At 38.4% G+C, this 12467-nt stretch overlaps 1 protein-coding gene across 7 annotated transcripts in view; it reads left to right on the forward strand.

The window, feature by feature from the left end:
- LOC144024275 (guanine nucleotide-binding protein G(s) subunit alpha-like) overlaps window positions 1–12238 on the forward strand; it is a 35496-nt gene extending 23258 nt beyond the window's left edge. For all 7 annotated transcript variants that reach the window (XM_077530453.1, XM_077530451.1, XM_077530454.1 and 4 more), the window contains 7 exons: window positions 7645–7699; window positions 8826–8899; window positions 9029–9087; window positions 9168–9288; window positions 9408–9538; window positions 10436–10503; window positions 11183–12238. In XM_077530453.1, coding sequence (XP_077386579.1) covers window positions 7645–7699; window positions 8826–8899; window positions 9029–9087; window positions 9168–9288; window positions 9408–9538; window positions 10436–10503; window positions 11183–11329 — 655 coding nt within the window. In that variant the 3' untranslated portion in view covers window positions 11330–12238. The remainder of the gene's footprint in view (window positions 1–7644; window positions 7700–8825; window positions 8900–9028; window positions 9088–9167; window positions 9289–9407; window positions 9539–10435; window positions 10504–11182) is intronic.
- Window positions 12239–12467: the final 229 nt, after the last annotated feature.

The raw sequence follows: 12467 nt of genomic DNA on the forward strand, positions 1-12467 counted from the left end.
CATTTTTGTTCACGTTGTGAAGAACAAGGTTGTTTTAGTTAACAAAAAACCTAAAACTAAAATTCAAAAAACGATTTTGTTAACTAAATAAAGTTAAAACGTTTCTCTCCTTTCAGCCCAAATCAACTGGGATAGGCTACAGGCCACCAGCAACTCTTATGCAAACGAACACTATTGGAAAAAAGATGTCTGTGTTTGTGACAAGCTCATCCTTACTCCTCTTCTCTGGAATGCTCTTAACTTTTTGACATGCTTTTCTTTTCTTTTATCACACTTTAATTTCAAGATATATTACACAAACGGGTTACACAACATTACAGTCACAGTGGTGTCTATTATTACCGTCCTTTGACGATTTCCTAATGAAATGTTTCCGCAGTGCCCATGAGAGCATGCGCTGGTCACATGAAGCACATTGAAGGCGGGGAGGCTCACAGTGTACACGCGCAAGGTTGCCAATTTCCGTCACTCTTGTGAGTTTTGCGCGTCCTTGTCTGCGTTGCACGGCCGCAGATGTTTGTCCAAAAAGTCTGTTCAAAAACTGTCGCGATGAAAAGGATTTATGTCACCTCAAAAAGCATGTAATTACCTCCACCGAGGAGGTGTTTGGACCACTATCTGTTCTGTGATACTGGTTGACTTCCAAAAGTAAAATGAAATTAAACTAATATAAAACTATGAACACTGACAAACATAAAATGGAGAGGAAACACGTAGGATTTTTGGAAATAATAAATCCTTTTAATTATTGTATTACTGTTGCTTATATATACAGCAATGTATGGAAAATAGTTCATTTTAACGAGATAATTTCTCATTTTTTTATTAATTTAAGTCAAGTCGCGTCACTTGTAATCAAGGCGCCACTATATTTTCTGTGTGGATCATTTCTGATTTCAGAATAAAATAAACACACACGACTGGACTAAAGCCCTCATTAATAAACAATATCTCGGATTAAGTCATTATGCATTTTCCATCAATGAATAAAGACAAGACAAAAATGTACTTCACTTAATAAAAACTGGACTAAAATTTAAGGACATTTTAGTTCATAAACAAAAATGGGAAGAAAGATATGATTTTGCAAAATCTTGTCTTTGCTAATCTGTCACTATAACGTTTCAACAATAATGTTAATCCAACTGCTAATGATAACTAATGCTGGCTAATTTACTAGTTTATAGCATGGAGCCATGGTAGCCACTTGTTGATGTATTGTTATTGTGTTTAAAAGTTGTTTTCATCAAAAAGATGGGAGAAATTTTGATGTGAAATAGTTTTAGATCTGAAATGTTCAACATAATCTGCTGACCCCCCCCCAAAAAAAGGATAAAATGGTTTCCCTGATTAAAACTAGACTAAAACGTTGACAGTTTTTGTTGACTAAAACTAGACGAATAAAATGTTTTCTTGGACTAAAATGAAGACTAAAATGCTAGATTTATAGTTGATTAAAAATGGACTAAATAACAACGGGATGAGGTTGACTAATTATGATTAAAAACTAACAAGCGTGATTAAAATTGGACTACTAAAACTGAGATTAAATTTTAAAATGCCGGATAAAATTAACACTAATATATATATAGTTTGTGCTTCAATGGAAAAGTGAAAAATAAGTGCTCGATGAAGGCCCAAATTCTCCACTCTGCTTGCTCCTCTTCCTCCTCCTTCTGCCTTCCTCCTCTCCGTTATGGATCCGATGTTGGGTTGGGTGGCCAGACCGGAAGTGCGCTCCCCTCCCCACCCCTCCTTCTGTGTACTTATGTAAACGTAGAAGCAGAGAAGAGAACGAGCGAGGGGAAAGCTATTTTCAGCTCAGGCGGGCTTCAGGAGGAGAAAGAGGGAGCGAGTGTGTCGGGAGAGGGACAACCTCGGTGTTATTGATGGAAGGTTGTTGGCGTTAGATGAACGCGTCCACCCTTGATCAACACGAGAGCTGTCACGGCACCCCCCATTTTTTTTCACACTTGCACTGGCCCCCTTGAAGGTGTGCCGTCGCTTCATTACGCAACACTTTCCTGACTTTGTAGATTACTTCTAGACAGTCTGTTCATTTCTAATGGTGGTACATTGCATGCAGGCTTATACCAAAACCTGCCTTTTTTTGTTTTGTTTTGTTTACCCTATGGATTAATTGTGGGAATGCTTCAGCATTCCCGCATATGTTATTGTGATTTTAATTCTCCACACGTTTTTACGGCCTAACAACTCCCACATAGTACTTCCAATTTACAGTATATTGTTCAATTTCAACTAGCTTAAAAAATTCACGCCTCCCGGGGTATATATCGTCTGATTCCATATTACTTAAAGTATTTGCACAATTTAACATTTAATATCAACTTTCCCCCATTCGTTTTCAATGGGACAGCCATTGAACTTTTTCTAAGTATCACTATATATCTTATCATCGTTACCAGGTGCCATGATCCTGCTCAGTGGCACAGTTGGTGAAGCGCATTGTCCAGTAACCAGGAGATTATAATTTCATAATTTTTCTCCTCAATTTGCTTTCAGCGTTCCCACGTAATTTCTCCAATTTCTGCATCAAGGCAGCCTAAACAGAAAAAAAAAATGAAAACACATGGAATGGGATATCGTCAGATCTGAATGATGAATCAATCCCGTTCCAAATGTTCACAGATTTGTTTCAAAAAGTATTTATACATCATTGAAGATCATTGCTAAAAAGATGTGCACCATTTCTTGATTTCATTTTTTTTTTTTTTTTTTTTTGTAATTCTTTTGGGGTTCCTAAACGGTGCCTTGTGACGCACTTAGGAGTCCAGCACGAGTCCCCCAGCCCCTCCATAAAGAACTGAGCACCTGTGATTATCAGGGACTGTTGCAAGTTACTTAGTTATAATTACTTGGCATATTTCTCGATCACGACAGTTAGCTTGCTTGCTATGCTTACACCCCAAAAATGCATCAACACCACAGTTTACAGAACAGCTTGGTGTTACTTAAATTCCCAATTGTTATGTTTTGTTATCCAAGCTATCACAACTAATATGTTATACGTAAGGCATAGGTATGTTCTCAAATGTGTGCCATGTAGTGTTAGTGGATTAACACACTGACACAATACCAAGCGAGGTGGTGACGCCATGGATGAGCAATCCTCCGGAAGCCTGTTAGCTCGCTCGCAAGCTTGCTTTTAGCTAGACAGAGCTTCTCATCCGGGTGTGGAAAACCCCGCGACACCTCGGCGGAAATATATTCCAGCCACTGCAGACTTCAAGCTGGCAGACAAAAGAAAGATGCTAGACTTATTATTTGATTGACAATTGATACTGTTGTGGGGTGTGGTTTGAGCCCATTTCCTTTTAATTCAATTCATTTAAATTTGGCAGGGTTGAAATTGAAAATGACAACGTGTCGATTGTGCAAGACATTTAATTTTCAGAATTGCAGATGGTGACCATGTGCATGTGCATTTGTGTTATTTTTTTGTCAGCGTAAACATGGTCATATAGGATGTGTCGTTTGTATTACATCGGAATTGGGTACGTAGCATAGTGTAAATCCAGCCGCTGCCTTTGATGTGGCATGCAGGCAAAGAAAATGATGGACTTGGCCTCCATCGCCTAAACCAGGCCTTGTTCTTCTGAACATTTGGACGTGTGTATGGACTGTATGTCCAGATTTTCTATTCTATTCTATTATCTTATCTTGTTTCTTGTATATGTATTCGTTCAGCATTCGCCGCTTTTGCCGCTTCCCTCCTTTCCATTCTTCTTCTCCTACCCGCCGTTCCTGTTCTCGTCCCGTCGCTCCCTCTCGCTCCCTCTCGCTGGCCTCTCTCCAGTCGCACAAGATTTGGAGCCGATTGTCTATTTATAGCGTGTGGTTCTGTCGCCATGACAACCAAGCTGGAGGCCAGGGCGCCAGGGAGCTATTTTTGGAGCTGCGTTGTAATGTCAGACACAACCACCTCTCTATTTTCTTCACTTCTCTCTCTCTCTTTCTCTCTCTCTCTCTCTCTCTCTCTCTTGCTCTCGCTCTTTCTTTCGGTCTCTCTCGCTCATCAATCGCTTTCTGTCTCACGCACGCACGCGCGCACACCCACGCACACTGCTCCTGTGCGGGTGTATCCCTTTTGATGTGTAAATGGGTTCATTTAAATGTATTGTTTTTATTATTATAAAAATATTTGATTGTCCAAAGTAAGTCAAATGTCCTTTAAATTGCACAGCACTAAAAAAAAAAAAAAAAAAAAAAAAAAAGTACCGTATATTTAATTCTATTATACAGTGCTGCATTATACAGGACTGTCTCAAAAAATTAGAATATTGTGATAAAGTTCATTATTTTATGTGATGCAATTAAATAAGCAAAAATGTCATACATTCTGGATTCATTACTAATCAACTGAAATATTGCAAGCCTTTCATTGTTTTAATATTGCTGATTATGACTTTTTTTTTTAAAAGGAAAGGATATTTGAGTTATCTTAAGCTGTAAGCCATAATCAGCAATATTTAAATAATAAAAGGCTTGCAAGCCTTGCATTATTTCAGTTGATTTGTAATGAATCCAGACTGTATGCCATTTTTGCTTTTTTAATTGCATTACAGAAAATAATGGACTTTACCATGTCCTGTATGTCAAGTGGAATCAATACTGACACCTTCTAGAGCCATTAATTTAGTTACCAGTAAAATGTTCATATTTGTGTTTGTGTGTGATTTGATTCTTGATTAATTTCAGTGAGCTGGCTCATGTTTGGGTATAAAAGTTTATTTTGTTTGAAAATCATCATTGTTCAGAATCAGAATGGTTAAATGTTGAGAGATTACTGCAATTGAACGAGTCCACATTAACTCGTTTGCTCCCAAAGACATATTTATGCATCTTTTATGTTTTTTTTTTTATGCTAGAGTATACAGAAGCTTTGATGCAGCTTCTGAACTGAAGCGAATGCTTGAAGCAACAGTAGTTTTTGCAAAAATGACCAGCAGGTGGCAGCAGAGTATAAGAGATCAACCAGGGCCATGTTGCAAAAAGCTCTTCTCCCCACTGTTTTAAACATATTTGTGAATAATGATGAAACTTGGCTATATTCTAATGCTAATTGCTGCAAAACGGAAACAGATTGAAGTATACTTTTTTTCCTGACTAGTCTTTGTTTTGGTAGGTTCCATGTTTTTATAGCAATAGAACACAATAGTCTGCGGGCCTTGCAAAATCGGTCAAAATCCAGTACAACAGCCAGGAGTGAAGGGGGTTGCTTCAGTGAAAATGGCTGGGAGTGAATGAGGTAAAGTCCTCCAAGATGCTAATCATCTCTTTACGACAGGTGGTCAAATACATATTTTCAGCACTGTCGATACGTCCCCTAAATTGTTTTGTTTTTGAGTTCTGTGAAGAAAGTTTCTATTTAGCCTGTGAGCCATCCAAAAAGATAAAAGCCAAAGTACAACACTCTAAGCTAAAAATAAACTCTACTTTATCCTGTCATGTAAATACGGTGGTTATTTTATGCTGTTACCGCAGCAGCCGCAATTTTAATATTGCTATTAATAGCAAGAAGCGCTAAGAAAAGAAAACATTGAGGTGTGTTTGTCCTGCGTGTGTGGGCTGGGGGATAAACAAGAATGCAGATGAAGGCTGGGCCATGTTTTTTTCATTTTTTTTTCATGTCTTTTACCAGCTGCTTTTATCGTGTTTATGTTCTTTGGCTGTAGCACGGCGCGCTAGGGGGCTAGCGCGTTTGCTTCACAGTTTGAGGGTCCGGGTTACAATCAGAGCTTCGGTCTTCCTGTGTTGTGTATGCAAGTTCTCTCTGGATACTTCGGCTTCATCACAGATCTCACGTTCCAAAAACGTGTTTGCTTCATTGAGAACTGTAAATTTTTCATAGGTGTGGATGTGAGCGTGATTGGTTGTTTGTCTATAATATGCCTTATGATTGGCTGACAACCAGTCTAGGGTGTACCTCACTTCCCTTGCCAAAATGTCAAATCCAGTTCAATGTAACAAGAATAAGCACGAAAGAAAATGGGTGGATGGTCTTTGGTGCTCATCTTGCACATGACACTTCCACGAGTGCTGTAGTTAATGGCCACCAGTGCTATATGGGCTCCCTCTAGGGGTACACAAAAGAATTACTAAATTGTTCTAACTAGGCATAATCTTAGTGTCTTATTATTATTTTTTTTTAATCTAGTACAATTAATTTGTTGCGTTCGGTTTAGTTGAATTTAACTTTTGAGTGAATTTTCAAACATTTTTCGTTACAATTTTCAGTGAACCGCTGCTCTCACGTGTGCGGGGTCAGCAGCTCGCCTAGCCTAACCTAGCACCCCATTCACTCTCCCTCCGCTCGTCGTGTGCTACCTGCAACCCTCTTGTCACATTTCACCGCTGCCTGCCACATTCCTGCTTACCTCAGCGGGGGTTGCATACCTGCCCCCAAAAATGGTGGTCATGACCCTTTTTCTTGGGATCGAAACGGATGTTTTCTCCCTACTTAGGTTTTTTTTTTCCCTTGGGAAGGAAGGGTACATTCACAAGCTATCTGCTCGACGTATTTGTATATAATTCACTAATATTTTATCAACTTTATTCATTGCATTTTTTTTATTTTATTTTTTTATAAAGGATACAGGGTTGCAGATTGCCCCTAAAATTTGAGACGGTGCAAATATATTTTTCATCAATTTGTGCACGTGCGACCAGTAAGCCTTGGTATATCTAAGCTATGGCAATTTTCATTGGCTGCCTGACTGCTTTCTGAGCAGATCAGGGAGATTTAAAAAAAGTACTTTAAATGGATACTTGACTCATTTAGCCATTTTCAACATTTTCAGTTTAAAATTGTGATAACTTCATTATTTTTCATGTACAATTAATACCTTTAAAAACACTTTTTGCCACTTGTTGTTGATTGAAAATGTAAACGCGTGCTCAGGAAACAGGTAACAAGTAACAACCAATCATAGCTCAGTTCGCTAATGTCACATGACCAAACCCAGAAAACAGGTGAGCCCTGATTGGTCGTTACCCGTTTCCTGCGCACGTGTGATGTCATCTTCAGTCCGACAGCAAGTGGCAAAATGTGTTTTAAAAGGTATTAATTGTACATGAAAAATAGTCAAGTTATCAAATTAATTATAGACGTCAAGTATCCTTTTAAATACTGCAATTTGATTTTCGATATGCGTGTATGGTACCCGCTTTAACTTCAGTGTTCACAGAATATGGAGGTGAATGCAAATGTCAGTTTTGTTATCAGATGTTGGTGTATGTGAACTACAGAACATTTAGTGTTCCATACACTTTTTTTTTTTTTTGGCTCCATTTGTCAGCAGTGTAGCTGCCGTCTCGTCAAAGGAATTAACACGCATTCACTGGTGCTCATCGTAGTTGTGCATACCTACCCTACGCGCATAGAACACACACATACGTACGCGCAGACACTCTTACTACAGCGGCTCCATTGAATTTCCTCTTTGGTCTGACACAGAAATGCTGCTGGTGACTCAGAGCGGCTGCCTCTGATCTCACTGTGAATTACAGCACACGCCCTCTGGTGGCCGTTGTGACAACGGCGTCCTCTTGCTGTTGTCAACATGCACAGTAGTTTTTCTGTGATATTAAAAGATCTGTTCTCTTTGCTTCTGCTTCTTGCAGCTTCCTAGACCGGGTGGATGTGGTTCGACAACACGACTACACGCCAACCGACCAGGTGAGATCGCCACCGGTTTTTTGAATCAGTCGACAAGTAAGGAGGATTTATTTCAGTAATTCAGTAATAATGTTGAAGAAAAGGTAACAGTTGTCTTTTAACATATCAGTTGGGTACTTGTGCACACTTAAATACCCATTTTCTTCAAACAGTGGCCATTCTGCAATGTTTTCCAACCTTTATTGAGCCAAGGCTAGGGTTATTGTAGTTTTAGTTTAGTTTTATTATAGTTTTTATTTCCTTTTGAGTTTTAAGTTTAGTTAGTTTAAATTAGTTTTCTGTATGGTTCTGTTAGTTTTTATTAGTTTTAGTTACTTAATAAATTCTTACTTTTAGTTTAGTTTTAGTTAATTTCAGTATTAGTTTTGTTTTTAAATAAGTATTACTTGTGCACAATATTTAAAAAAAATAAAATGGAGGGGATGTCAACTGAAGGTGCTTTTCTATTGGCTGCTGCTAGATGACGTCACTTATGTGTGACACTCTTTTCACCTTATTCCAGTTAACATCAAAATAAATGTATTTATAGTCACATCTAAAATCGTCCCTAAAGGCACATGCATTAAGTTAATTAGTACCAAAGACTAAAATGAAGTACATTTTTGCTATAATTATGGTTAGTTTTAGTTAGTTTTGTAAACATAAAATGTAGTTTGTTAGTTTTTGTTTTAAAAAAAAAAACATTTTCGTTCTGATTTTATTTTGTAAACTAAAATGTTTTTTTGAATTTTAGCATTTTCATTCTGATTTTACTTTGTTAACTAACATGTTTTTTGAATTTTTTTTCTTTTTTCAGTAGTTTTAGTGAACTACAATAACCTTGGCCAAGGCACGTATTTTACATTATAAAAATCCAATGTCACTTCAACGAAACTGTCACAAACTCCACACAGAAAAGCAACAGCCAAGATTTAAACCTTAAAATTATGAGGAAGGCACGCTGCTCTGCATTTATCCATATTACTGGTAGTCTGTTTTTATTTTGTTTTGAAGTCCAGTTTTACTTGACATGTTTGTTTAATATTAGTCTGAAAATGTCCAAATGAAAGCTGGTATTTGAGGAAGTTGTAATTGTAAGATTTCAAATCAACTTGAAACCATTCTATCTTGTGTTGCTGTGTTGCAGGACCTGCTGAGATGCAGAGTTCTGACATCTGGCATCTTCGAGACAAGATTTCAAATAGACAAAGTCAATTTTCAGTGAGTACATGTTCTGGGGGGGAAAAAAAAAAGAAAGCGTTAGTAGTTCTGCTTAACAGTTGAAAGGATGTCGCACATTCAGATCAGATTTGTTAAGAGTAAATTCAACTGTATTTTTATTTCCCCAAGTATGTTTGACGTGGGTGGTCAGAGGGACGAGCGTCGAAAATGGATCCAGTGTTTTAACGGTAAGATTGTCGTTTCCCTTTGCTATGACCTTTCCTCAATGCGTTTGTGATCCATCTCTTTTTTTGTTTTGCGGCTCCAGACGTGACGGCTATCATTTTTGTGGTGGCGAGTAGCAGCTACAACATGGTGATCAGAGAGGACAATCAGACCAATAGACTACAGGAGGCCCTCAATCTTTTCAAGAACATTTGGAACAACAGGTCTGGACGCATTGCTTGTATACGTACGCTGCATGAGTTGTTCCAGCTGTACTCTATGAATAGTCTTTGATCAGCGGCGACGAACATTCAGGTTGTTTGTCGTTTCCTCCTCTCGGCAGGTGGCTACGAACCATCTCCGTCATCCTCTTCCTGAACAAACAGGACCTCCTCGCCGAGAAGGTCTTGGCAGGGAAGTCCAAAATTGAGGAGTACTTTCCTGAGTTTGCACGCTACACGACACCTGACGACGGTAAGCGTTGCAATACAGTTCATAGAAGGAAATAGTCGTGGATACACAAAAGTGGCAATAAGGAACAGTTGGGGTTCTCCTCTTAAGAGCCAAATGTCATTTGTAGTGAGACTTCTAAGGTCAAACATGATCCATTCAGGTCAGGATTTTTTTTTTTTTTTTTAATCACTTTTTAATAAATTGTCTTATTTAAAAAAAATTTTTTTTTTAAATCCTGACCTGAATGGATCATGTTGCTATGATGTAACTTTGAAGCCATGAAACCTGTTAGTAGTAAGTAACATTTAATATTAGCCAAACCACGTAACTTAATATAAAATGCCATAAACAGGCTAATGAAACTAGCATCGCAGTCCTAGCATCATTGTCCTGTTCCCTGTAATGTAAAAATGTTATTTGAATGTGATATAAATAAACTTGAGTTGAGTTGAGTAATATCACCTGAAAATGTAATAAAACCCCATAATGTAATATGTTCACCAATAATGTAATAATAAAAATTTTGTTATTTGAAGCATAAAATCATGATGCAGTTAATTCATTCCATTCTTTTTAATTATGACTGTCTAAGTACAATAATATTGGTTTTAAACTCCAGTTTCGCTTGACATGAATTATTATATAGCTGTATCACTATTTATAAACCAAAAATGCGTTTGTACAACTTATGCTTAAAACCAAACAACCCCAGCCACTATTTGCGGAAATCCGGTAAACATGAATCGCTTCCAAGTCCAGGAGCTTCAGCATCCTGCACTGTGTTGCATAGTAACAGTTGTTTGATTGAGAATGTTTATTTCCGTTTGGTAAAGTAAACTAACTCTTAAGCCAGTTCAGTAAGACTGCTGTCAACAGTGTTTAGCCAACACGAATGATTGCGCCTTTATTGTCCAACAGCAATACCAGAGCCGGGCGAAGATCCACGCGTCACCAGGGCAAAGTACTTCATACGGGATGAGTTTCTGGTATGTTCACACTTCAGGTTTTACCTGTTGGAAGTCGCCTCACTCAACCTTTATTATCTTCCACCTGCCGGCACGTTTTACTGTTATTTGGCCATAAGCAATAAGACTTTTGACACATTTCAGTGCGTTATTATTGGAAAACACATTTCTTCAGAGCCTTACAATGAAAAAATATATATAATAGTTCCAAACTGTCTAAAGTGGAAGTCAACATTAAACATTTCTTTACAATGTTATATGTGACCTCACAAGTCTAAACATGACATTCTGATTAATATTAGCATTTGTGGAATAAGAGTTATGCAGCAAAATCCAGCCATTTTTATCCATCTCATTTTGCCACTTGCTGTCGACTGAAGATGACATCAATGTTGCCAATGGCTCAGGCAACGACCAATCACAGCTCACCTGTTTCTGAAGCTGAGCTGTGATTGGTTGTTACCTGAGACCCGAGCAACATTGATGTCATCTTAAGTCAACAGCAGCTTAACTCATATTCCACTAACGCAATATTAACCAGAATACCATATTTAGACCACTGAGGTTGCATTGAACACATTATCGTCAAAAACACTTTTTCGGGTTGACTACTACCCCTTTAAGCAATCTCATTAAAAGCGTGTAACATTTGCAAAGGTTGACACCAACTGTGTTTTTATGCCCGTTTCCCCACCCACAGAGGATCAGCACAGCCAGCGGGGATGGCCGCCATTACTGTTACCCCCACTTCACCTGCGCCGTGGACACGGAAAACATCCGGCGCGTCTTCAGCGACTGTCGCGACATCATCCAGAGGATGCACCTACGGCAGTACGAGCTCTTGTGATGGCGGCGACTCCCACGAGACCCACCCGTTCCTCGTCTCCCACTTCCCGCCTTTCTGATCCCCCTTCTTCCTCCCAGGACCATTAGCCCAATCGGCATCCATTATTCGGCAGAACCTGGATGCAGGAAGAAGACAGGAACACAAAGACACACACACAAAACACTACACTTTTAAAGTCTCCTAAAGGCCCAAAAGTCAGTTCAGAGTTTGTTTATTCATTGCGTGCTGACCAACAATCAGGAGCTGGAGAAGATAAGAAATGATTTTTTTGAGGGGGTTGCATTGGGGTGGACTGATGGGATGCCAATTTTCTCGGAGGAAGGACAGAAGCAAACCAGAGAAAAAAAGGAAGAAAAATCCAAGCTAAATATATATACAGTATATATAGATATTTATATTTGAGTGTGTGTTTATGTACACACGTTACAAGACAGCCCCACCCACATCTCCTGGCCTTCATCCACACATTCCCCCTTACCTTACCACTCTCACCTCTGGCTTCACATGTCTTTATGTTACTGCTGGACTATTATTCTTGTACAGACTGTAAAATGTATTATTTTGTACAACTCTATTGAAGACGACGATGATGATGACGAAGAAAAAATGACTTGTAGAAGATCCCTGTGCCTTGATCACGACTGTACGTGTGTAAAAACAAAACAAAACAAAAAAAGAGCTAATATGTAAGTTATGTTTTCACTGCGCTGTACAGCTGGATGGCCGTGTCGAAGGCCTTTTGTCTGTCGCTTTGTTTCTATTTTTGTTTTTCTCTCCCCTCGCATTTGGTTGTTTGTTTTTGCTTTGACTCCTTTGATTTATATACTGGGATTTGAACGAAAACAAAATGAGCAGACACGCCACCTTAATGCTGTGTAGTGACAAATACTGAACCTTAACACAAGTTAATATATATATAAAAAAATGTCAGATTTTATATTTTAAATATATATATATATGTACACCTATTATCTTCCCTTTTGTGAGCGCTCACCAGTTTTCCTTTTTCTGCAGGTGTGGGTGCAGGGGGTTGGATATCTTTCTCTTCTTTTTTTTTTTTTTTTTCTTTTTTTTTCAGGGGAGGGAACTATACAATTGCAAAACATTTGCTTGTTTCTACATAAACCAAATTCTTTTT

This window comes from Festucalex cinctus, chromosome 8 (genome assembly GCF_051991245.1).
Source record: "Festucalex cinctus isolate MCC-2025b chromosome 8, RoL_Fcin_1.0, whole genome shotgun sequence".
Classification (NCBI taxonomy): domain Eukaryota; kingdom Metazoa; phylum Chordata; class Actinopteri; order Syngnathiformes; family Syngnathidae; genus Festucalex; species Festucalex cinctus.